The following is a 27,441-nucleotide window of genomic DNA, read 5'->3' on the forward strand; positions in this document are numbered from 1 at the left end:
TGATAGTCCAAACACAGCAGCAACAGCATCTCTTTAGGCTATCACTTTCCATTATTTGGTAGAAACATAGGAGCAGGAGTAGGCCATTCGGCCCTTCGAGCCTGCTCCGCCATTCAATATGATCATGGCTAATCCTGTATCTCAAAACCATATTCCCGCTCTCTCCCCATACCCCTAAATGGAAGCCCAGCTCATACATCACCGTATATTACCTGGTGACATGTTCCACGGTTGTGAGCATGGCAGTGTCAAATCATGGTCAGCGCTATCAGCAACAATTCTTGGTTCTGTGCCTTGATGCCTTTTTTCGCCAGACACCTTTGGCCAACTTTTCCCTTGGCTCTGGGTACTAATGCCCTAAAATGCACAACACTCCAAATCATAACTGACTTAACACACAGATTAGCAGCTGTGAAGATGGAGCAAAGAGGTAAGCTATCGCTCAGGGGAGAAGTCCTCTATGTGGAGCGACGGCGTAAATGCCTCCTGGACAGAGGAAAACATTACCGCTACGGTTATATGTGGATAGCATCTCATGTCCAGTGTATCTTTACTGCATTTAAACCACAATATTCTCCATTGATTTCACCTAAAGAAATATCGCTTGACCCCACAGGTGAAATTGCCTCTGTTCTTTAGAAATGGGTTTACAGGTGGCACAAAAAGGAAATCTTTCCTCCTTGATGATCTGAAGTAAAAGCAACACAGTGATGCCAATGGCACATGCAGTTTTTAATTCTCTGGAGGTGCTTTATTTACATCATGTGGGTGTGCACGTTTAAGGAATTGTGAATCTTATTTCCATTGAAAAGATTTGACTTTGGCTCGTGTGGAGCCAGAATGAAAGTGAAGCAGGTGACTCACCTGCATCGAAACGAATGCTTACGTGTGGCACAGAACCAAGAATTGTTGCTGATAGCGCTGACCATGATTTGCCACCGCCACACTCACAGCCGTGGAACGTGTCACCAGGTAATAGGCGGTGATGTATGAGCTGGGCTTGCATTTAGAAATGTTATACGGAGTATAAGCCACATGCTGAGAACAGTGAGATTTCACAGGAGGAGCATGGGCGAGAAAACTAACTTTATGCCAAGGCTCCCCCACCTTTCTCTGGCTCATTTGTCTTCCAACAAGACAGTGAGGAATTTCATAGGGAACAGTGCAGCCAAGGCCAAAAAAGAGTGACATGGACTGAAGTAAATTGAGATGGTTTTTTTTTACACTGAGAAACAAAGAGGTTATTTTTCATAACAAAACAGCAACTGCCACTGGGAATAATAACATTTGCAAAGTCTCAGAGTAAAATTCCCTCTTTTTCCTCACCTATACTTTACATTCCTCACATAAACATGATTACTTCCATGTTCCCTCGTTCTTTGTTTGTCTTTAGATTCTAAGCTGCTTTTCTCATTGATGGGAGGTTGGGAAAATATATTTAAAATGTAGTCACAGATACATTTATAATCATAAGGAATATACAAGATTGAAAAAAAAATTAGGATCTATCAGGACACACCCAAAATCCAGAAAACCATGCACCACTCTATATCTCATGCCCTTTAATAGTTTCCCTCACTAAAAATCCATCCAGCTCCCTCTTGAATTTAAATGTGCAGTCCATCTTCAGGGCCTCCCAGCGCAGTGCATTCCACGCATTCACCACTCTCTGTGTAAAGTAATTCAATCTGAACTGTCAATTCACCTTTCATTTTCTAAACTTGAATATGTGCCCTCTTCTTGGAGAGTTGTGACTTTAACACATTGATAAGATTAATTAAGTGTCTCACTACCCATTAGGATCCCAAATACTTAATTAAGAGCCCCCTAAGCTTTCCCTTCTCAAGCACAAAAATTTCCAGTTTTTGTAGCCTTTCCTCCAGGCTCAGGTATCATAGGAATATAGGAACAGGGTTAGGCAATTAACCCCCTCGATACTGTTCCGCCATTCAATGAGATCGTGGCTGATCTGTGACCTAACTCCATATACCCGCCTTTGGCCCATATCCCGTAATACCTTTGGTTACTAGAAAGCTATCAATCTCCGATTTAAAATTAACAATTGATCTAGCATCGATTGCCGTTTGCAGACAAGATATCCAAACTTCTACCACCCTTTGTGTGTAGAAGTGTTTCCTAATTTCACTCCTGAAAGGTCTGGTTCTAATTTTTAGACTTTGGGCAGGATTTTCATTGGGCCGATGAGGCGGGATTGGAGGCGTGTGGGGGGTTAAAATCTTGAAATCGGGGGGCACGAACCCATCCCGCCCCCAACCCGCCTCCATGCCAGTTTCAAAGGAGGCGGGTACCTGACCCGCACTGGGACCCGCCTCCCCGAGGCGGGAAGGGGATTAGTGCCAATTAACTGCCTATTAATAGGTAGTTAACAGGCAGTTTTTAGCCTAATCCCTATTTTCATTCTTGAAGTGTGAGATTCCCGACGGCTCCAAACCACACCAAGTTAGCGAGGCGGACCGTCGGGCTTGGAGGGGTCGAGATGTCCGGTGTTCAGGTGAGTGATGGGTGCATGAGTGCAGAGGTAAGTGTGTTTGGTGTGTTTAAAGAAGTTTTACTTACCTTTACATCCTTCCTTCCTTCAGGTCTCAGGAGTCCCTCATCTCACTGGCACAGAAAGCAGAATGGCCGCGAGCTGTCAAAAATTGCAGCATTCAGCTTTCTGTTCCGGAGAGATCTCTAAATCATCCTGAGAGGAAGGAATTAACTTAGAATACAGATTGTCAGTGTTTGACAGCTTCAAACAGCTGTGAAACGCTGATATTTCATCTGTCAATAGGTCTTGACAGATGAAATATCAATCTGTGACGTTACTTGTTGCCGGGTGGCCCTTAATTGGCCCGCTGAGCCCGCTGGGCGGGCTCAACAAGGTCAATCAAGTCAAAATCGCATGGGTTGGCTACAAATCGATGGAGACGGGACTACAACCCCAAAAGTTGTAGACCCGCCTCCTACCCGCCTCCTCAATGAAAATCCAGCCCTATGTCTCCTAGTCCCAGAATCCCCAATTAGTGGAAATAGTTTCTCTCTATCTACCCTAACTGTTCCCCTTAATATCTTGAAAACTTTGATCAGAGCACCCCTTAACCTTCTAAATTCTAGGGAATACAGCCCGATTTGTATAAATCAGGGCTGTATTCCACGGTGCACGGTGGCATAGTGGTTAGCACTGTTGCCTCGGGTGACTGTCTGTGTGGAGTTTGCACATTCTCCCCGTGTTTGCGTGGGTTTCCTCCGGGTGCTCCGGTTTCCTCCCGCAGTCGAAAGATGTGTGGGTTAGGTTGATTGGCCATGATAAAAAAATTGGCCCTTAGTGTTAGGGGGGATTAAATACGTGGGGTTATGGGGATAGGGCTTGGGTGGGATGGCTGTCGGTGTAGGGACCGGGTGCTAGGGTTTGGATGATCAGCCATGATCTCGTTGAATGGCGGAGCAGGCTCGAAGGGCCGAATGGCCTACTCCTGCTCCTATCTTCTATGTTTCTCCTCGTAACTTAACCCTTGAAGTCTGGGTATCATTTTGGTAAACCTGCGCTGCACTCCCTCCGAGGCCAATATATCCTTCCTAAGGTGTGGTGCCCAGAACTGCTCACAGTACTCCAGGTGTGGTCTAACAAGGGTTTTGTACAGCTGCAGCATAACTTCTACCCCCTTGTATTCTAGTCCTCTAGACATAAAGGCCAGCATTCCATTAACCTTTTTGATTATTTTCTGTACCTGTCCATGACATTTTAATGATCTATGTACATGGACCCCCAAGTCTCTTTGGACCTCCACTGTTTGTAGCCTTTCACCATTTAGAAAGTACCCTGTTCTATTCTTTTTAGGTCCAAAGTGGATGAGCTCACATTTGCCTACATTGAAATCCATTTGTCACAGTTTTGCCCATTCACTTAATCTGTCGATATCCCTTTGTAATGTTATGCTTCCATCTACACTGCTTACAATGCCACCTATCTTTGTGTCATCAGCAAATTTGGATATATGACTTTCTGTGCCATCATTTAAGTATCAATTTGCTGTACTCTTTCCAAATCCAAGATATTGTAGAATGGCAGTCATAATTACGCGCAGTACTCCAGGTGGACTAGATCAAAGCAATGTATAAAGTCAGTAACACTCTCTGGAAGCTATGCTTGCTCCCCCTGATTCTCAGCTGTGGCTCAGTTGGTAGAACTCTTGCCTCTGAGTCAGAAGCTTGTGGGTTCAGGTCCCACTCCAGAGACTTGGGCACAAAATCTAGACTGACACTTTAGTGCAGTACCGAAGGAGCGCTGCACTGTTGGAGATGCCGTCTTTCGGATGAGACATTGAACTGAGGCCTGGGCTGACCTCGAAAGTGGGAGGATATAAATGATCCCATGGCATTATTTGAAGAAGAGCAGGAAAGTTCTCCCAGCGTCATGGCCAGCATTTATCTCTTACCCAACACACCAAACAGATTATCTGGTCATTTATTTCATTGCTGTTTGTGGGATCTTGCTATATGAAAATGGATGCTATGTTTTCCTATGTTACAACAGGGACTACATTTCAAAAGTACTTAATTGGCTGTGAAACACTTTGAGACATCCTGAGGATATGAAATGTGCTCTATCAGTGTAAGTTCTTTCTTTCTTATACTTTTTTTTAGTCATTCACGGGATGTGGGTGTCGCTGGCACAGCCAGCATTTATTTCCCATCCCTAATTGCTCTCGAGAAGATGGTGGTGAGCTGCCTTCTTGAACCGCTGCAGTCTGTGTGGTGAAGGTACTCCCACAGTGCTGTTAGGGAGGGAGTTCCAGGATTTTGACCCAGCAATGATTTTGACCCAGTGATGATGACGCTTAGAATCATCGGTGGACTTGGATAGCTGTTTTTCTGTCGCCACATATAAACCATTTATGTACATTGTAAGCAACACTACGCTAATCACCTCCTTCCATACGGATGCAGCTCCACTCAAATTCTCCTATGTTCTTTTAATTCAGCACATTTTCAATCCATTTAAGAGGTTCCCCCCCCTTTATTCTATGCCATCCAACCTTGTTGGCCAATTTCTTGTTCCTATAAGCCATCAAATTCATTATTCCTTCGATGAACTCGAATAAGTTCATCATGAAAGCATTAAGAATGAGAAAATCTCATTCCCGTTAAACACTATCCTATAGTTAGGCTCCCCGATGGGAGAATTAAATTTTGAATAACCCAACTGTTTTTTGCCCCTATCTTATTGGTAATTAACTATCTCCTATATTACAAAGTATTTACAGCACAGAAACAGGCCATTTGACCCAATGGGCCCATGTCAGTGTTTATGCTCCACACCTGCCTCCTCTTAATTCTAAATTTGCTATATCAGCAGTTGATTTTATTTTCCAACATTAAATTTTTGTAAATTGTAAATGAAAGGTGAATGAAGCAGCCATTACAACCATTGATATTTAGTAGAAATGATAGAACCATATTCAAAACACATTTTCCTTTGAGTTAAGAATTTTTTTTCTTGGCATAGGTCTGTTCTAAATTTACTTTTCACTAATATCCATTTATGCCTTCTGCTCCCACCTTCTTGACATACTTTAAAGTAATAATCTGGTTTTGCCTTATCTATTTACGATTTAATTAATGTTGATGGGTTACCCCCGTTAGAGCGGGCGTCTTCGGATTTTCCTCATAGTTCATCCCCTTTACATTTGGAATTAGTCTTGTCCTTTCCTGTATTCTTTCTAATGTAAGTACATATAATTGTCTGGTGCAGTGATCGAAACTGAACAAAGTGTAAACTGATCATCAATGCATTGTAAAATCTTAACTTACCGTCCGTAGATTATAATTATATTTATGGTCTAAATAAAAGTCCACTCAAAGCCTGGCCAACATTTCTTCCTCAGCTAACACTACCAAAAACAAACTGGTCTTCTATCTCATTGCGGTTTGTGGGATCTTGCTGCATGCAAATTGCCTACATAACAGTCCCTGCATTCACTATAGGTGAAGCATCTTGAGATGTTTCAGAGACACGGGATAAAGTGCCGTATGAGTGAGGTTGCCATGGACTACTTGAATTATTCCAAACGTAGCTGTTGCGACCAGGATTAGGAAATGTGTTTGTGAGCCAAAACTAAACATTGCCAAAGCAAGCATTATGCCAAAGTCGCCTTGTATTGTAGAGCTGCAACACTGGGTTACTGCCTTTGGGGGTTCATGAGGTATTATATAACTATAGTTCACTCTTTCTCTCGTGGCAGAACGCTAGCACAGCAACATTTCAATGTACTTCATAGGTCTTATAGACTCTATGATTAACATTGTTATATTCTGATGATCCTGACCTCCCATATTCCATCCCATCCCCTCAAAAAATGCAGGTCCTACACCTCAGAACTGTCTAATTTTCCACTCCTGCTGCAGAAAAAAGGTAAGATTTAATAGTTCCAAAAAAGATAATCAATGTGGTCTCTGCCAAGATGCACAACACTATTTGTTCAACAATACAAGCGTTTCAGACAAAAGATTCTAGTCATGCTATTGTGATTTTTGCTGAGATCTAGCGGTTTGAATTCTGCAAAGGCCTCACACAGCTTGGCTTTTAAAGCAACCCAGAAATTGGATTAATTTGGAAGTCTTGTGCAAGATTTTACCTCAACACTGATTACCGCTATTAGAGAAAAATCAACCAGCAATTTTTTTCCTGGATATTCTCCACTGTAAACATTCAGCTTTGATTGGTCCTGTTGAATATAACGTCCCACCATGTGCAGACATGAATAATACTCCAGATTGTCAGTTTCACATATAATCAACACCATTAATCTCGTTTCGGCTCTTTGTATCTAAAAGTACAGATGTTGGCATTAATTCCATCCCGAATATGTTTGTATAAAATTCTGGTAGAAAATCGGCATAGTACAACACTAACGCGTTTAATCCTTCCATTATGTTTCTTGCAAAGTCACTTGTTAAAGCATTAAGTTCTTCATGCTATGCGTACATAGATCCGTGGCTTCTAGTATCAAAGCAGCCTGAACGATTTATACTAAGTGCGCTGACAAATTACTTTTTACAGTATCCAAAACCTTTGAAAACAAACCAGCATAGATCCGTTTGTTCACCATGATTTATTTATAACTTGGAGTGAGGTTTCCTGCTCATCGAGGTGAATGGAAACATTGAATATTTTTCCATCTATAGCGCCCAAAGTCAGAAACAAGCACTCGGAGGCCAGGTTGAGCTTGGTCAGCTTCAGAGTAAAGCACTCTTTAACCTGCCTCAACAATGAAATCACTGGAGATGAAAATCAGGAGAGATGTCTAACAGGCGGCTGAGTCAATATCGCCGGTTTTACACAATCAGCCAAAGTCAAAATTACCCCCAATCAGCGTTCCTGCTACGTATCGGTCTGGAGATCCCATGCAGGCCACTCACTGGCTTTACAATGCAAGAAACCATGCATGCGTGAAAATTTGAATGGCCCGGTAAAGGGACGGTGCACCAAAAAAATAATTAGAGGGAACATTGCCCCCAATGTATCTTAATGTCAAAAGTGTGTTAGGAAAGTATCTTTCCCTATTTTCCACACTATCCTCTCTGGATGAGATTGCTATTTTAGTGATAACTTGTGGAAAATTGTAGGCAGTTTTTTTTTTGTGGAATTTTGTTGCTTGGCAGTTGGGGTAAAACAGCCCAAATTCATTTTACAGAGAACCCAAACAGCCGGCAGAAGGAGGGTGCACTCACCGCCTCACCCGAGGTAGATTCAAACCCAGCTCTGAAAAGTGCAAGGGCAGAGTGCTAAACTGCTGCTTTTCCCATCCCCGATTAATCTAGCTTTACTCTTAAATGGAAGGTATTCGTTCTCTCTGTTCTGTTTACCTCACCAGCTGAGAGAAGACACAGATAACCTACCACTTGGGTGAGAGTTTCAACTGCTTGAAAAAGTGGGCAACTGACAGAGAAAAATCTGGTGGGCATCTCGGCTACCCATTAGCTGGCCTAATTCAGGCTGGCCTTTAAATGAGCACCCAGCTCTCCTGCCCAAAACAGGCAGGAGGCTCTTTGAATATGCAAATTGGGTCCCACACCAGTTGTAGAACCCCAATTGTAAATTTGAGGTACAAATGGGGAGACCTTGCGCTGTATATGCCCCCCTCCCACCTGCTGGCCGGGTCCATGTACAAACCGAACAATTTGACATCCTTAGCTTTTGCCTTGATTGTTTATGTAAGACATCTAAAGGTGCAAATTGGCAGCCATTTGTGATTCCTCTTTTCCCCTATGGAAATGTTTGGCATTTCATCGAAAGTTACAGCACGGAAGGAGGCAATTTCAGCCCATCGTGTCTGTGGCAGCCAACAAAGATCCCGCCTAATCCCACTTCCCAGCTCTTGGTCCGTAGCCCTGCAGGTTAGAGCATCCCAAGTGCACATCCAAGTACTTTTTAAATGTGGTTAGGGTTCCTGCCTCTACCACCCTTTCAGGCAGTGAGTTCCAGACCCCCACAACCCTCTGGGTGAAGAAACTTCCCCTCAAATCCCCTCTAAACCTTCCACCAAATACTTTAAATCTGTGCCCCCTGGTTTTTGACCCTTCTGCTAAGGGAAATAGGTACTTTCTATCCATTTTATCTATGCCCCTCATAATTTTATACACCTCAGTAAGGTCTCCCCTCAGCCTCCTCTGTTCCAAGGAAAACAGACCCAGCCTATCCAGTCTTTCCTCATAACTAAGATTCTCTACTCCCGGCAATATCCTTGTAAATCTCCTCTGTACCCTCTCTAGTGCAATCACATCTTTCCTGTAATTTAGTCAATGCTTCGCCTTATAAATCCAAGCGAGATCAGGTTTATGCCGATCTTGCCCCTAACTCACAGCAGCCTGCGGGGAGAACCCTCAAGGAAATTCCATGCAAAAGATGCAGTTAGTTGATAACTACATTATTGTTGTATCATGCACCTCTCAGGATGGTAAAGGATGAACTAGATGGACTTTGGTCTTTTTCTGTCTGACATTTCCTAGCTTCCAATATAACTGCCGTGCTACCATGCCACGCCGTGCCAATCTTCGTTACGCCAACTTCTGTTTCAGGCCTAAAGTCCGTTCTCATTTTTATTCCTTTATCGTACAATATGTTGTCTGCATACTAATTGTTCACAACCCTTCAGCCTTAAAATAGCAGATTCAAATAGACCACCTGATAGAAGAGTTCTTCAATCTCCCTGAATCCTCACCGTGTCGAATTAAGGCTCACAGCAGCATCTCCTACTCTAACTCATTCTTTCCTAGCACCTCAAAATTGTGGAACTCCTAAGTTTTCTTTCCCTCTTATGGTTGACAAGCTTCAAAACCTAAGCTTGGCATCACATAACCACTACTGCATTGTTTTCCCTACTACTCTTTTCAAACTTGGTGGTTGTCCAACCTTGGCCCTTCACCTAGGTTTCCCAGTTTAAAAAAAAATTAAACGAGGTAACTTGATGCGTCCAGCAGTAGGCCTTTCCATATTACTTTGGTAATGTTGTGTGACTATGTTGAGGGTTTGGCGGTGGAGGAAAGGAGAAGGGAGATGTTTTTTCATGCCTCCGGGCGGTCTATGGAGAATATTATGCCAACTGGGCTGGACCAACCTCAGATCTCCAGCTTTAGACTTGAAGGCCTAGAACTTCAGTGGGCCTTGCGCCCACTTAGCGCCTAAAGAGGTCTTTTGCGCAGGCGGGGTGGTAGCGCTGAAATTGAGTGCAGCGGTATTGGCGGCGGTAGCCGTTAGCGCTGTGCCGGGACCGATGACGTCATCGGTGTGCGCGGTGGCCCGTAACGCCCCGAAACCGCGCCGATCCCCATATTTATTTGCGCCCGCCTCCTCCGAAGCGGGCGCAAACAGCGAACAGAAAACGGGGCCGTCCTGCTGCCACAGTGGGGCGCTTTAAAGCTGAAGGTGCGGCCGGCCGCTTTTTCGGCGGCCGCCTGCCCGCACCTCCTTCCCCGGCCTCCTCCACCCCCCCCCCCCGCGGCATTGCCGGCTGGTTTCCGTGGAGCCCGGCACTTCTCCGTTGTGCCGGGCTCTTTTGCTGGCACTCGCGATCGGGGCTCCGGCCGTTGCAGGCACCTCCCCCTTAAGAGAAGGGGAAGGCCTGCAGTACCGTAGCCTGCCGCACCGCATCGGGTGGCGCTGCGGCAACTAGCGCGCCGATATTCAGTTGCAGCGCCCCAAACGGAGGCGGGCACACCCTGGTATAGCGCCCACTTCCGAATTGGGGCGCAGAAGACGAATATACGGCGTGCGCTAATGCCTCCCCGCCCAGCGCTAACTTTTGGGCGCGAGCGAGCTGCCCGCGCCCAAGTGAATTCCTAGGCCGAAAGCTTCAGAGTCTCTGGCACCCAAAGCCGAAAGGCACGGCCGAAACCTAGAAAAAGCAAAATGTTTATTTCCAGCGCACAGACACCGAGAGCAGGAACCTGCCTACCTGGCAGCACAGTAAGGAAGGCACTCCTGAAGCTATATCCCATGGTGTTTGCGCCCAAGCAGATGTACATCCCAGCGTCCTCCTCCTTTGCTCTAGAAATCATCAGTTTGTTTAAGTACGAGCCATCGGGCCTGGACCACACCTCTCCGGTCGGCAGCACCACAAACTTCTGCCCACTGACGTCAATGGTGGAGTTGTACTTGTTCTCGCTGCCGTATTCTACTCTCTTCAGCCACTGAATCACGGGCTTGACGTCGCTGCGGACCTTGCACTGGAAGGAGGTTGTGCCGCCGTAATCAACTGTGGTGTTTACCGGGTGGGTTCCAGTCAGGATGGGTTTGGACCTGGTGGTCTCTGCAAAAGACAAGCGAAATAATTCACAGTCAATGTCAGCTGACTGCAGAAAACTCTGGTGCCCAATGGCACGTGTATGTTACACCTCAAGAAACGCGGAAACATTCCATCTACAGATAAAATATAATGGCCTAGACACTCACCTCAGGCAGTGGCGCAAAACGGGCGGTATCGGATTGGCCGCCCCTTATACACAGCGCCGGATATTCAGTTCTATTGTCGGCCCCCCATTACATGCAGCGCCGGATGGTCAGTCCCACAATGGAACTGAATGTCAGGTGCTGCGTATAAGGGGCGGCCAATCCGATATTGCCCGTTTTGCATCAGCGCCCGAGACGAATTTCTAGGCCAAAGAGATTACACAGCTTCATTATGCAGATTTTATTTTGCCATTGACCCCTATATCAAGGTTATCCCATTTAAAGCACAAACCAGGCCACAGCCGGAGACTGATGTTACGAGGTTCATTTGAATGTGTCAATGAAAGTAGACCCGCGATTAGTATTAGCACAAACTTTTCGTTGAGCCTTGTTAATAACCAGGAAATTAACCACATTATATCAAATGGAATTATTAGAACCAGACACACCATATCTGTTACAATATATCTACTGTGATTTGAATAATATCACAAGCAGGCTTATAATGCAATACTAATAATGATGAACATGATAAAGGAAATGAACGTTAAAATTGATAGCCATTTTGTTTTCACTTCTATTTTGAGAAGGAGAAGCCAAACACAATTGCAATATTCTGTTAAGCCTGTATCTATCTCCTTCAGATGGAGGAAGCGGTCTCAAGGTAAAACACTGAGGAATGTGTATGGGGGAAGGGGAAATAGATTTTTAAAAAGCCCAAAAAATTATCACCAACATCTCTCCCCTGCCTTGAATAGTGCTGATAGGGACAGTTTCAGAAATCTTAAAGAAGGTAATTGAATCGACTTGCAAATGTCGGCACCTGATCACTTCTTGGTACAAACCTCAGTGAAAGATTTGTTTATTTGACTCTCAAAATTTATATTTCAACTTCAAAAGTTAAGAGCACACAATGAATAACTAAATAAGTCAAAAGACTTGAGTGAGTGGATGGAGAATCAGCCCCCTCAAAGCCCGCTCAGAAATTGGTCTATTGCCTCAGCCACGAATTATGTTGGGGAGAGAAAAGGAATCAGTGCATTTAAATTTTCTTTTACTTTTTAAATTTATTTACTGCAATATTTTTTTGGTTTTCTCCCCACATTGATTCATCATAAGTTATTGCATCAATGGGTCTAGACAGAGTAGATAGAGAGAAAGTGTTCCCATTGGTTGAAGGGTCGAGATCCAGAGGACACTGATTTAAGGTGATTGGCAGAAGAACCAAAGGCAACACGAGGAAAAACTTTTTTACGCAGCGAGTGGTTATGATCTGGAATGCATTGCCTGAAAGGGTGGTGGAGGCAGACTCAATCGTGGCTTTCAAAAGGGAATTTGGTAAGTACCTGAAGGAAAAAAAATTGCTGGGCTACGGGGAAAGGGCAGGGGAGTGGGACTAGCTGAAGTGCTCTTGCAGAGAGCCGGCATGGGCTCGACGGGCCGAAGGGCCTGCTCCTGTGCTGTAACCATTCTATGATTCTATGAAGTAGCCGCTCGGCTCAGGGAGAGCTATCTCTATGTCATATCAGAAAGTTGCAAAGCTTCACTAATTTTATGGGTTGTTAGCTGTAATCAGACAGCTTAAGTAAAGCCTTGTTGAACTTCAAGGGCATGGCTTGGACATTTATTGTAAGGGGTTGTTTGTGGGGGGGGAGGGGAGAGGTTTGGGGCTGACCACATCATTTGCAGTTGGGGGGTGGGACGGGGGGTTAATTCTCCCTGGTAATGTTACATATATTTGCTTTGTACACTATCTGAACGCACAAATAAAGGGGCTAATGACTGCAGTATAGTAGCACTCAAAAGGCAATCTACTGCAGTCATTAACTAGTGCGATACCAGAGAAAATGAAACCTCCTGGAGACTTCCTCTCAGCAAAACAGCTTTTCTCCCGTTTGTTACTTTAAATATTTTTTTGTTGGATCTTTTGCTGGACTGTTGGGCCAATTCGTAGCCAAAGGGATGAACACCAGATTGAGGCACACAGTTACTTGCGAAAAAGGTTCTGCTGGTAACTGTCTGCCCGTCACCATTTAAAAATTAATTTCAAGGTTCTGGCAGAAACCCTGGACACACAGAGAAAAACAGAATTTCTCCCTAGTGACTCTAAATTCCATGCGGTTTCACTAATGGAGCAGAAAAAGACCAACCTGGGCCTGCACTGCTCGGTTTTCATGAATGAACGACCATTATTATAAGCTGGCAGTGAGGTAACTGTAACTGAACGCTTAAAAAACAGCCTAATTAACTTCCAGACTCTTAAATCACGATTGCCTGTAGGATTTCATTGATAGTGAATAGCTCAGAACATGTACAAGGCAGTCGTCTCAGCACGGGGTTAAACTGTGAAAGTATATAGCCATTATTTTGTTTTTGGGCAGGTTTTGTGCTGATAGCAGGTATCATTTGTTGACAGCTATGGACACTTAACAATTGTGCCATAATCTACTACCTGACGAAAGGAACCATTGTCCTATATGTCATTGCCGAGTGTCATTGGCCAGTTTGATTGTGGAAAGCATCATAGTTAAGCCTCATCTAATGTCCACACGCACACAGGCACACACACACACACACAGGCACACACACACACACACACACAAAGGCTTCTCCTCCGAAACTCGCCAAGGCTTCTTTGTAGGAAACCTCCCAAGCCCACGACCTCCACCACCTAGAAGGTCAAGGATCAACAGGTATGTGGGAGCACCATCAACTCCAAGTTCACCGCAAGTGACACACCATCCTGACTTGGAAATATATCGGACGTTCCTTCATCGTCACCGGGTCAAATTCCTGGAACTCCCTCCCTAACAGCACTGTGGGAGTACCTTCACCACACGGACTGCAGCGGTTCAAGAAGGTGGCTCAGCACCACCTTCTCAAGGGCAATTAAGGATGGGCAATAATTGCTGGCTTTGCCAGTGACACCCACATCCCAAGAATGAATAAAAATACACACATTTTCCTGCAGAGGTCACTGGATTATATTTTGGAGTGGGATTTTATTTTAGCCTCCATAGTCCAGGGTTACTGAGCATCACTCAACGGTAGCTCTCTCACTTCTGGGACAGAAGGCTGTAAGTTCAAGTTCCACTCTAGAGATTTGAGCATATAATCTAGGCTGACGCCTCAGTGCAGTATGGAGGGGGTGCTGCATTGTCAGAGGTGCCGTCTTATTGATGAGACATTAAACCAAGGCCTTTTCTACCCTTTCAGCTGGACATAAAAGACCCCATGGCACTATTTAAAGAGTAGGGAAGTTCTCCCCAGTGTCCTGGCCAATATTTATCCCTCAACCAACATCACTAAAACAAATTATCTGGTTATTATCTCACTGCTGTTTGCAGGACCTTGCTGTGCCTAAATTAGCTGCCACGCTTCCCACATTACAATAGTGACTAAACTTCAAAAGTACTCCATTGGCTGTAAAGTGCTTTGGGATGTCCTGAAGGTTCGATATAAACGCAAGTTCTTTCCTACATAAAAGCCACAGCTGAAATCAGTATTTCAACAGACTGGAGACGGCATATTCCTGGTCTGTATAGCTCACACCACACAAGGTAGTGCACCTCCAACTGAGCTGCGTGGGGGAGATACCTGTATGCATTCGTATTTGAACAGAATACACTTAATACATTTTAAAATTAATTTCAAGCTATATGAAGAATGACTTGTGATCTTCCTGATGGCCTAAAGGGTAAATGCCTAGTGTAGTAATAAGCCATACAGACCAGGAGGCCTGAACATCAAACCTTGGTCTGTGTTGAGTTAGCTGACAGCAGCAGTTAGGGGGATACAATTTGCTTCTGGGAAGCAGGGGGGGAAAAAAATCGGCAACGGTTCCTGTTCTTGAATGGCATCTAGTGATATCAGGTCAAGGGGGACATGATTGAATTTGGCTATAATGGTTCCCATGGTACAATGGCCTGAAGACCCTCTCCGTGTCTAGGCTCACACTTGAAGAATGGCTGGTTGAGCATGGTAAGAGAGGCCTGCCACTACCTGTGGAATCACACTTCAGTACGGGTCAGTGCTTTAAAAGGGCGAGGGAGTACAAGAGAGAGGAATGAGCCATTAGGTATAAATGTCTGCCTCTGTGGCCAAACAGCTAAGAGTGTCCCACGGCAACACTGAGAAAGTGAGTCAAGCACTGCATGCAGTCCCTGTCATCTTCGGATTTCATCTCTCTAAGGCATTATTTTGCAAGCCTAAAAAGCTTTTCTGGACTTCAGCCCCATACATTCTGCCCAAATCCGATATTCAACTGGCTGGAGCTGCCCAGCCTTGAGGAGGGGAGAAAGCTGGGCTGGGGTGGGGTGGAATGAATCGAGTAAACCTTTCATCATTCTTAAAATCAACTGCTTTTCAATTAAAAAAAACTTAATGAAAATGACTCTTGAAAACATCTGTTTTTTTTAAGAAAAGAAAAAGACTCTAAGCAATGAATCTCGGGTAACAGTGAAACATGTGAAGAATAAATATTTGTTTTTGATGCTGAATAACATATAAAAAAAACTGCCTTCTTTTTTGCTTCTGCCTGAATCAGATCTTACAAATAGAGCCACCACATCTGACAGTGGGATGAGGCCTGATTTGAGTTTTGCATCTCTGCTCCTGTGTTTAGAATGAAAACACATTTAGCATCTGCACACAGCTGCACAGCCTTATCACTACCAGATGTGCAACGCGCTCCAGGTTCGACTCTTTCAGAGCAGAGTACAGATTTGCCCATGTGTTTCTCATTGTAAACATAAAGACCGCTTGCAACTGTCTTCAAATAGACCATTACTTTAATCCCTTCTTAAATCCAGTGCAGTACTTACGGATTACTTCAACCTTGTACGTTGCATTTATTTCGCCCGCTCTGCTATAGACGCGGCACGTGTACTTCCCACTGTCTCCGGGCCTTAAGCTTTTCAGGGTCAAAGTCCACTTCTTTTTCTTGGCGTCTCCCATGTCCTGAGGCGTGAGAGGCTTGTTGTCCTTCAGCCAGGTGATATCGGGCTGGGGATACCCGCTCGCAGCGCACTTCAGCCGGATTGAGCTGCCCACGGGACGGGCTATCACTCTGCGACGCATTTTGGTGGGCTGCGTAAACCTGGGCCTGACTACAAATTACCAAAGAAAAGCTGTTACAACTCTGTTGAATAAATGTATGTTTGCCCGATGAGAAATAAATGCTTAAACGCTGCTAACTTGAAAAGGGAGGGTCTACCAGTTCTATTTAACGTGGGAGATCTATCCGAAGGGAAGGTCCTCTAGAAGTACTTGGCCATCCAGTTTCGGATAGCCGTCCCATGAGGCAGTTAACGCATTCAGATAAAAATCCTTCCTTACATAGAATTGTACAGCACAGAAACAGGCCATTCGGCTCAACAGGCCTATGCCAGTGTTTATGTTCCACATGGGCCTCCTCCCACCTTATTTGTCTCACCCTATCGCCATATCATTCTATTCCTTTCTCCCTCATGTACTTATCTAGCTTCCCCCTTGTGTGCTGTTTTACTGTAATCATTAGCCTATTCGATTTAAATGAATTAAAGATTTCATTAAATAGTGCACAAAGGAATTTGACATGAGCATGTTAACCAGCAACCTTCCAAAAGAAATTAAGCCCCTAGATGTTTTAGAACAAGAGTGAGTCCCTCTTCACAGGCCCTGACTTTTGCCTTACTTATTGTGCTTTGATTTGCCAAGGATCCTTTCAGACAATCCTTGTTCTCATCTCTCACTATATAATATAACTGCTTCAACTAAAAGCTCCAAATATTGCGATTTATTTGAATGCTAGTTTGTGATGGCTTTACTTGGTTTTAAAAAGAATCTGGAATTATGAATTGCCTGCAAGATCCTTATGTATATTTCTCTTTCTGTTGACTTATTCGAGTAAGCTTGTTTAAACGGTGAGCATCAGGAGGTAAGAGAAAAAAAAGGTATTAATGCTGGCAATCTGAAATATAGACAGAAATTCCTGGAAATGCACAGTGGGTCTATCAGTATCTGGAAAGAGAAGAGACGGGTTCATGTTTCGGGTGGAAATCCTTTGTCAGAGCTCCAATTCTGGCTGACCTGCTGTGTATTTTGAGCAACTTCTGTTTTCTTTCAGCACTGACAACATTATCCGAGCTTGGCGGAGTTCCTGAGCCCGACAGTGTGAGAGCACTGAATTAACACCTAAAGCTGAAGCAGAAACAGCTTTTGGTCTGCTCCCATACAACGACCCTACTGTTAGCCCTGATGTTCGCTCAGTTGCCTCATTTGACTAGTTCCTCCGAGCCAATCCCTGTTATCAGCACCCCCATTTAAAGAATATTTAAAGCAAATCAGCATATTGAGAAACACAATGTTAACTTAATCATAATTCCTTAAGATATCCCAATGGTAAGAGTTGCTTTCTAGTCGCACTACCGGCAATGTTTTAACATGCAGGCAGTTCCCTGCCTCCAATGCAAACTTGGAATAAATGCTATGCATGGGTTGCACTGATGATAATCTGTATACTCTTTTTTGTGTGTACATTTCTTGACATTACAGTTGAGGTAACAACACCAGCAACGGCAACCTACATTGACATAGCCCCTATAATGTAGAAACACGCCCCAAGGTGCTTCACAGAGGCAAAAGGAAAATGGATTGTGAGCCAAAGATGGACAAATTAGGAGGGGTGACCAAAAGCTTGAGCGGAGGTGGCTTTTAAGGCCTTGAAAGGAGAAGGAGATGCAGAAGCAGAAGGGTTTAGGGATGGAGTTCCAAGAATGGCAGGTTGAAAATGGATATGGATACTTCCATTATCTTCTAAAATAACTACACACACACTTTCCAACTTATCTTTTGATTATACTTTCCAGTTATTCTTGTCCATCTATAGTGACAGTGCTTTTCTAGGGAAAGAGCAGACTCTGGTTGCTGTGTATTGTCATTGTAAATATATGTTTATGATCTCACTGCACATAGCGACCCGAGAAATCCTTCACTTCATATATTGAAAACGGTCCCTTGAATGCATAATAATCATGAACATCTGTGCAACTAATGGTATCTGCCAGGCTTCAGAATGTTCTCCTTTTCCAAATGATCCCCAGCCTGGGTGAAACGGTTCCATTCTGATCTACTCCTGAGGCACTGAACTACCTTTTACATTCTTATTGCAAGATTGCAAACTGTGGGGTCGATTCAAACTCTATCCATCGGGCGAAAACTGGGCATGTGGTCAGTTAAGATCGAAAAGGTTACTTTCCCGGTCGGAACGCAACCCTTCTGCGCCATTTTTAATAATAACCTGCAGCTGGATGAGTCGCACTCCTAAAGCAGGCGAGGGTCTCATGAATTCAGTGCATCAATGGCACCCCAATTGTATTTTCATAGAATCATAGGATCATAGAATCGTAGAATAGTACAACGTAGAATAGTACAGCACAGGAGGAGACCATTTGATCCATCGACTCTTTCACAGAGCAATCCAGGTAGTCCCACTCCCCTGCTCTTTCTCTATATCCCGGCAATATTTTCTCCTTCAAGTATTTATTCAATCCCCTTTTGAAGGCTACTGCTGAATCTGTATCCACCACCCGATCAGGCAGTGCATTCCAAGTCCTAACCACTCGTTGCGTAGAAAGGTTATTCCTCATGTCGCCTCTGGTTCTTTTGCCAATCCCTTTAAATCTGTCCCCTCTTGTTAGCGACCCTTCAACCATTGGAAACAGTTTCTCTTTATTTACTCTCTCTAAATCCTTCATGATTTTAAACACCTGTCAAATTTCCTCTTAGCCTTTTCTGCTCCAAGGAGAACAACCCGAGCATCTCGAGTCTCTCCACGTAACTGTAATCCCTCATCCCTGGAACCATTCTAGTAAATCTCTTCTGTACCCTCTCCAAAGCCTTCACGTCATTCCTAAAGTGTGGGGCCCAGAATTGGACACAATACTCCAGTGTTTTATGTAAGTTTAGCATAACTGGGGTCTGAGTGAGGAAGCCACCACGGCTTTCTTGCCAGGCTTAAGCAGGCCTGCAACTGGTCTACAGACAGAAGAGGCACTCCAAGATAAGTGTAAAATTTACCTTGGAGGGGCCAGGTGGAGCAGAATTCATTAGCTATGCTTCCAATTTCCTCCTAGCCCTTACCTTCACATAGTCCATCTCTGACTCCTTCATTCCCTTCCTGGGAGTTTAAGAACATAAGAAATAGGAGCAGGAGTAGGCCATACGGCCCCACGAGCCTGCTCTGCCATTCAATAAGATCATGGCCTATATCTCAGCCTTGAATATACTCAAAGACTCAGCATGCACAGCCCTCTGGGGCAGAGAATTCCAAAGATTCACAACTCTCTGAGTGAAGAAATTCCTCCTCATCTCAGTCTTAAATGGCCGACCCCTTATCCTGAGACTATGCCCCCTAGTTCTAGACACTCCAGCCAGGGGAAACAACCTCTCAGCATCTACCCTGTCAATCCCCTTCAGAATCTTATATGTTTCAATGAGATCAACTCTCATTCTTCTAAACTCCAGAGAGTATAGGCCCATTCTACACAATCTCTCATCATAGGACAGTCCTCTCATCCCAGGAATCAATCTAGTGAACCTTCGTTGCACCGCCTCCAAGGCAAGTATATCCTTCCTTAGATAGGGAGACCTCTCTATCTCCAACAATGGGCTTTTCATTGACATCTACTGCAAGCCCACTGACTCCCACAACAACGTGGAGTAGGCTTCTTCCCACCCTGCATCCTGTAAAGACTCCCATTCCTCCTAGTTTCGCCACCTCTGTCAACTCTGTTCCAATGGCTCTACCTTTTACTCCAGACCTACTGAAATGTCCACCTTTTTCTTCAGTTAGGGCTTCCCTGCGGCAGTGGTCAACAGGGCCCTTGACCGAGTCTGTCCTACTTCCCGTGCTTCTGCCCTGACCACCTCCCCTTCCTTTGACAACCATAATAGAGTCCCTAGTCTTCACTTCCATCCTACCACCCTCCAAATCTGACGTCACCTTCTCCCATTTCCACCACCAACAACATATTCCCACCACCAAGCATATCCTGACATTCGCACAGGTAAAATGGGCGAGCTGCATATAGAGGCGCGACGAGCAGCAGCAGCTCACACAAACTAAGCAAATGAAGCCGAGGCCCAATTTCAGGCGAGCCTTGTGCCTCCCAGTTGGGGCACATGCTCCATACACACGGTTCATTATATAGCCAAAAACAGGCCATAACCAATTTCTACTCCAGTATCTCATGTTTCTCCTAGGCTCCCTGCAATCCTCTGGTCTGAACACTGACTTAAGTAACTTCAGACTTTAGCTATATCCTGAATTTCAAACCTATTTTAATTTCATATCTGTCCCCCTGGTTTTCCACCTTTTCCATCTCTTCCATTTTCTTGCATTTCCCTTAGTCTTCTTAGTTATTCACACATCAGTTGTTTCTTTAATGTCTTTTATTTCTTCAATGCTTCTGTCTATGAATTGATTGAGATGATCATTTGATTGATGCTTCCTCTCATAGGAACATGAATAGGCTTCAGCCCCTTGAGCCTGTTCTACCATTCAATTAGACCTGTACCTCAATTAGATGAAATAAAGAAATAACTTGCATTTATATAGTACCTTTCATGACCTCAGGATGTCCCAAAGTGCTTCACAGCCAATGAAATGCTTTTGAAGTTTAGTCACTGTTGTAATTAGCACACCCCTCAACCTTTGAAAGTCAAGGCAATACAAACTATGTTTATGTAAGCTGTCCTCATAACTTAACCCTTTAAGTCTTGATATCATTCTGGTGAATCTGCCGTGTACTGCCTCCAAGGCCAATATATCTTTCCTGAGGATTGGTGCCCAAAACTGAATGGAGTACTCCAAATGGGGTCTGACCAAGGTTTTGTACAACTGAACCATCACTTTCTCACTTCTGAATTCCAACCTACTTGAAATAAAGGCCAACATTTCATTAGCCTTTTTTTGATTACTTATTGTACCTGTGCACTAGCTTTTAGTGATTTGTGTACATAGACATCTAAATTGCTTTGCTTCTCAGTTCAAAGAAGGTTCACGAGGTTCACTCGTTTGATTCCTGAGATGAAGGGGTTGTCTTATGAAGAAAGGTTGAGCAGGAGTTTAGAAGAATGAGAGGGGAACTTATTGAAACATATAAGATTCTGAAGGGGCTTGACAGGGTAGATGCAGGGAGGATGTTTCCCCTCGTGGGGGAATCTAGAACTAGGGGGCATAATTTCAGAATAAGGGGCACCCTTTAAAATTGGAAATGAGGAGGAATTTCTTCTCTCAGAGGGTCGTGAATCTTTGGAATTCTCTTCCCCAGAGAGCTGTGGAGGCTGGGTCATTGAATATATTTAAGGTGGAGATAGACAGATTTTTGAATGGTAAGGGAGTCAAGTGTTATGGGGAGCGGGCAGGCAAGTGGAGTTGAAGCCAAGATCAGATCAGCCAATGATCTTGTTGACTGGCAGAGCAGGCGCGAGGGGCCAAATGACCTCCGGCTCCTACGTCTTATGTTCTCTACACCTACTAGTCTCTCACCATTAAGAAAATATTCGGACTTATCTTTCACAGATCCAAAGTGGATGATCTCATACTGCCCCACAATGAGCGCCATCTGCCAAAGGTTTGCCCCTCACTTAGTCTGTCCAACCCTTTATAACTTTCTGCTCCCTGCTACACAACTTACAGTGCCTCACATCTGCAAACTTCGATATACAACTCTCTATTCCTTCATTGAAATCATTGATATACATATGGTGAAATGCTGAGGCCCCAGTACAGATCCTTGGGGAACACCAGTTGTCACATCCTGCCAATCAGAGTATGTTCCCTTTATCCCTACGCTCTGTCTCCTACCTCCCAATCAATTACCAACCCATGTCACAAGGTTATCTCCAATTCTGTCCGCTTTCATTTTTGCTAATAATCCTTTGTGCAGAACCTTATCAAATGCCTCCTGAAAGTCCATATAGACAATATCCATAGGCATCCCCCTACCCACCATGCTAGTGACCGCTTCAAAAAATTAAATTAAGATTAGATTAGATTAGTCAGACGTGACCAACACTTCATACATCTGTCCTGACTCTGTCTGATCATGTCATACTTACCCAAGTGCTCAATCACTCTGTTTCTAATGGTAGATTCCAGTAACTTCTCCACAACTGGTGTTAAACTGATGAGGCGGTAGTTATCTGGTTTCCCCCTCCCTCCCTTTGCAGTTTTTCCAATCCAAAGGCACAGTTCCTCTCTGTTTGTTTATAAAAACTCCCCCCTTTTTTGATATGCCTCTTATTTTTCAGTTCTGAAGAAGGGTCCGCACCCAAGATGATAACTTATCTGTTCTCTCCAGAGATGCTGACTGACCTGTGTGTTTCCAACATATTTGGGGCAATTTTAACACTGCCTGCCCAGCAGAAACTGTGTGGGGTGGGGGGACAGTTCAAATTGCCCACGGGACTTACCCGCCGAGATGCCACTCTCTGTCTCGGGCTCCCCCGCCCCCACGACCGCAGGATCGCTGTCAAGCCCTCTCCCAGCCACTTAATCGCGGCAGGGACTGTTCCTTTGTTCCTCGGTGATGGCCTGACAGTGTGCTCCCACCTGCTGGTGTGCTGCTGGTTTCGGACAGGAGACTGACTGCGAGTCTAAGCACGTGAGGCCCGAGTTAAAATCTCCCGGGCCTCACGCTGCTGAGGTCGGGGTCGGATTGCTGTCCGCCTTAGCCCCTGCCCGCCCAGATCCTGCTCCAAATTAATATCAGGGCTTTTCTGTTTTTACATTGGAGTATTATTAAAGACCATGTTAAAGGATGTGGATAGAAAATGTGTCTATCTGAGACAAAGAAGTAACACGAAGAGAATAAAGACCACAGGGACTGAATGCTAAACAGAGTTATTTTAAAAGAGGCAAGGAAACATAATATAGTGAGAATTGTATTGTACAAAGATAAATTGAGTTTAACTAAATGAGTATCAGGAGAAGTAAATTGACAATAAAAAGTTGGATTGTATGGGTTAATTCCGCAATCTAGCCCACACAGTGGGGAGCCACACTCGCTGGGAGCATTGGTTAGATATAGATACAATATTATAACCTCTGTTCTCTGGCCCACAGTCCCTGTGAGAACAGCAAAAGGGAGCATTTTTTTTCTCGCTATATACAAAGTAGACAGTGTGTTAAAGGCCAGATAAGTCCTTTAAGGTTCAGGTTGGATAGAAATATTGTGGGAGATCAGGAAATGGTAGACATGTTTCAATGAGTTCTTCCCAAACAAAGAATGGTGACTAATTCCCGATCCAGACATTTTTACTCCGGAATCTATAACATATGCAGAGGTCAATAAAATGTGCATCATGAAGAAACCCAAGGGATGGGTCCAGTAGCCACCTTGGCCAAGCAAAATAAACATAGAATCCACAAGGAAACAAAAGAGGAAATAGGGAATACTTCTGGCTAACACATTAAGGAGCTCAAGAAATACAGGAGCTCTACCTGACAACCAAAGGACAGCAAAGTTATCCTGATATTTAAAGATAGAGTGAGACGTGAACCTTGAATTATAAACTAGGTAGTATCGCATGTAGTGGAGAAAATGTTCAAGAGCATTTTACAAGAGGATGCCAATTTTCATCTCTGAAGAGGTATTAAACTAATGGCTAAGAACAATCTGGTGGGGAAAAAGCACTTGGATTTTTAGAAGGTGTTTAATAATAAGAGAGATATTAAAGCTCATGCAGTTAATAGTCAACTGGATTGAAAACTCGCCTGGCGATAGGAAACTTTTGATGATGAACGGAGGAGGTGCTGGCCTTAGGGACAGGGTCAGGTGGAATTCTACCGAGCTTGCTTTATGTTCTCTACTGTTTACACTATTAATAAATGATACCAAGGGAGTACTTCTGGAATATAAGAATTATTGATGAAGAAGAACAAATCATATTTTTTTAAATTGAAAAATATCAGGCCAGGATCAAATAAAAATACTAGAAAGTAAAGAAGGAACGCTCAGTGAGTAAATGTACTGCAGGGTGTGTTGTGGAGCTGCACAGATTTTGGACGTTCCTCGTCCTGTGTTGATTTATGCGGCCTCATCAGAACAGGAGTAGGCCAATCAGCCCCTCGTGGCTGGTCCCTGCTTCAACTCCATTTACCTGCCTTTGTTACATATCCCTTGATACCCTTACCTAACAAAATTATTTCTATCTCAGTCTTAAAAATTTCAATTGTCCCAGCATCCACAGCCCTTTGGAGAGTTTACAGATTTCCACCACCCTTTGTGAAAAGTGCTTCCTGATTTCACTCCAAAGTGGCCTAGGATGTTAGGATTTCCCCTAATGCTCTGCATTCCCCCACCAGAGGAATTCGTTCCTCTGTATCTACCCTCTCGAATCCCTTTATACTTTTAATAAAGACCTTGATTAGATCACCTCTCAACCATCTAAATTCAAGAGAATACAAAGAAGTTTACGCAACCTGTCCTCATAATTTAATCATTTAAGCCTGATATCATTCCGATTATTCAAGACCAATATAACTTTCTTGAGGTCCAGTTTCCAAAACTGAACGCAATACACCAGACTGAGTCTGACCAAGGCTCTGTACCAATGAACCATCACTTCCTCACTTGTGTATTCCAACCCCCTTGAGATACAGGCCAACACTCCATTAGCCCTTTCGATTACTTTTTGTACCTGTGCACTAGCTTTTCGTGATTTGTGTACATGGGCACCTAAATCCCTTTGCTCTTCCATAGCTCCTAGGTAGGGGGGACAACAGTGACATCTGGGCTGAAGAGAGGAAAAGCAGCCAAGGTTCCTGTTCCTGGGCACTATCCAGTGAAGATGTTTGAAAAGCGCAAGGATGTGGATTTTGGTTGAGGATACCCATATGGTCAAATAGGCAACAGATTTTCTGTCCCTGCTTTGGGACGTCATGGCGTTGTGAAAGGCGTTATATAAAATGCATGTTCTTTCTTTAATAGTTAGTTGGGTGGGGCATTAGGGAGCTGTTGGCATCACAGAATCACAGAATCACAGAATCTACAGTGCAGATAGAGGCCATTTCGGCCCATCGAGCCTGCACCGACACATATCCCACCCTATCCCCGTAACCCCACGTATTTAATCCCCTAACAGTAAGGGTCAATTTATCATAGCCAAATCAACCTAACCTGCACATCTTTGGACTGTGGGAGGAAACCGGAGCACCCGGAGGAAACCCACGCAGACACAGGGAGAATGTGCAAACTCCACACAGACAGTCGCCCGAGGCCAAATTTGAACCCGGGTCCCTGGCGCTGTGAGGCAACAGTGCTAACCACTATGCCACTGTGCCCCTTTGAAACTGCCCAGGATGAGTCACAACCTTCAGGAGAAAAAAGGCGAGGGGAGGAAATGGGAACAAAAATCAGACAGAGATCTGAGAAATACCAAATCACAACATATTTGTGACATATCACTGTTCAATGTGTAAAAAAAAACAATTCCATGAAAAATAGAATGGAAACGAGAGGTTGTTAAAAATTGAAACACGGTAGTTTGGTGGACAGCACTTAAAGGAGTTTGGCCCCGAAATTACGCAGGCGTTTTGCCAGCCTCCTGCCATGACGCTGGTGGGAGAGCGGTGGCACCACCAGGGAAACAGCGAACACATAGTTGCAGCGGTGTTTCTGGGAGATTTCTCATAAGAACATAAGAACATAAGAAATAGGAGCAGGAGTAGGCCAATCGGCCCCTCGAGCCTGCTCCGCCATTTAATAAGATCATGGCTGATCTGATCCGAACCGCCAATCTATTATCACAGAACCATCTCCTGAATCTAACAGAATTAGACACACGAATAAGGAGCAGAATCAGGCTACACGGCCCCTGGGCCCGCTCCGCTACCCACAGGGCCATGTCCGATCCGAACCTAGACTCATGTCCAAATTCCTGCCCGCTCCCCGTAACCCTTAATTCCCTTTACTTCTAGGAAACTGTCTATTTCTGTTTTAAATTTATGTAATGATGTAGCTTCTACAGCTTTTTGGGGCAGCATGGACCTACCACCCTCTGAGTGAAGTAGTTCCTCCTCATCTCAGTTTTGAAAGAGCAGTCCCTTATTCTAAGACTATGCCCCCTAGTTCTAGTTTCACCCATCATCGGGAACATCCTCCCCGCATCCACCCGATCCAACCCCTTCACAATCTCATATGTTTCAATAAGATCGCTTCTCATTCCTCTGAACTCCAATGAGTAGAGTCACAATCTACTCAACCTCTCCTCATATGTCCATCCCCTCATCCCCGGGATTAACCGAGTGAACCTTCTTTGTACTGACTCGAGAGCAAGTATGTCTTTTCTTAAGTATGGACACCAAAACTGTATGCAGTATTCCAGGTGCGGTCTCACCAATACCTTGTACAACTGAAGCAATACCTCCCTATTTTTATATTCTATCCCCCTAGCAATGAAAGCCAACATTCCATTGGCCTTCTTAATCACTTGCTGCACCTGCATACTAACCTTTTGAGTTTCGTGCACCAGGACCCCCAGATCCCTTTGTACTTCAGTACTTTCCAGTTTCTTGCTATTAAGATAATAACTTGCTCTACGATTTTTCCTGCCAAAGTGCATAACCTCACACTTTCCAGTATTGTATTCCATCTGCCAAATCTCTGCCCACTTACTTAGCCTGTCTATGTCCCCTTGCAGGTTTTTTATGTCCTCCTCACTCACTACTTTCCCTCCCATCTTAGTATCATCTGCAAACTTTGATATGTTACACTCGGTCCCCTCCTCCAAATCGTTAATATAGTAGATTGTAAAGAGTTGGGGACCCAGCACTGACCCCTGCGGAACACCACTAGTTACTGATTACCAGTCTGAGAATTAACCATTTATCCCAACTCTCTGCCTTCTGTTAGATAGCCAATCCTCTATCCATGCCAGAATATTACCCCCAATCCTGTGATTTTTTATCTTAAGCAATAATCTTTTGTGTGGCACCTTGTCAAATGCCTTTTGGAAGTCTAAATACACTACGTCCACTGGTTCCCCTTTATCCACCCTATATGTTACTTCCTCAAAGAACTCCAGCAAATTTGTCAAACATGACTTCCCCTTCATAAAACCATGCTGACTTTGTCCTATTAAATTATGATTATCCAAATGTCCTGTTACTGTCTCCTTAATAATGGACTCCAAAATTTTACCTCCCACAGTTTCCAGCCTTCTGTCTACTGCCCTTTTTAAATAAGGGTGTTACATTAGCAGTTTTCCAGTCTGCCGGGACCTTTGCTGAGTCCAGGGAGTTTTGGAAAATTATTACTAATGCATCCACAATCCCTACCGCCACTTCCCTCAAGACCCTAGGATGTAAGCCATCAGGTCCAGGTGATTTATCCGCCTTGAGTCCCATTATTTTACCGAGTACCACTTCCTTAGTGATTTTGATCGTGTTTAGCTCCTCCCCCCCATAACCCCCTGTTTGTCCAGTGTTGGGATATTCTTAGTGT

The 27,441-nt window shown here is 44.2% G+C and overlaps 1 protein-coding gene across 3 annotated transcripts in view; it reads right to left on the reverse strand.

Moving 5' to 3' along the window:
• Positions 1-27,441, reverse strand: part of fgfrl1a (fibroblast growth factor receptor like 1a) — a 458,305-nt gene that overhangs the window by 105,530 nt on the left and 325,334 nt on the right. For all 3 annotated transcript variants that reach the window (XM_085975483.1, XM_085975482.1, XM_085975481.1), the window contains exons 5-6: positions 15,775-16,059; positions 10,458-10,811 (exon numbers count right to left, since the gene is read on the reverse strand). In XM_085975483.1, coding sequence (XP_085831609.1) covers positions 10,458-10,811; positions 15,775-16,059 — 639 coding nt within the window. The remainder of the gene's footprint in view (positions 1-10,457; positions 10,812-15,774; positions 16,060-27,441) is intronic.

This window comes from Somniosus microcephalus, chromosome 2, assembly GCF_052327205.1.
Source record: "Somniosus microcephalus isolate GS21.2 chromosome 2, FLI_Smic_1.0, whole genome shotgun sequence".
Classification (NCBI taxonomy): domain Eukaryota; kingdom Metazoa; phylum Chordata; class Chondrichthyes; order Squaliformes; family Somniosidae; genus Somniosus; species Somniosus microcephalus.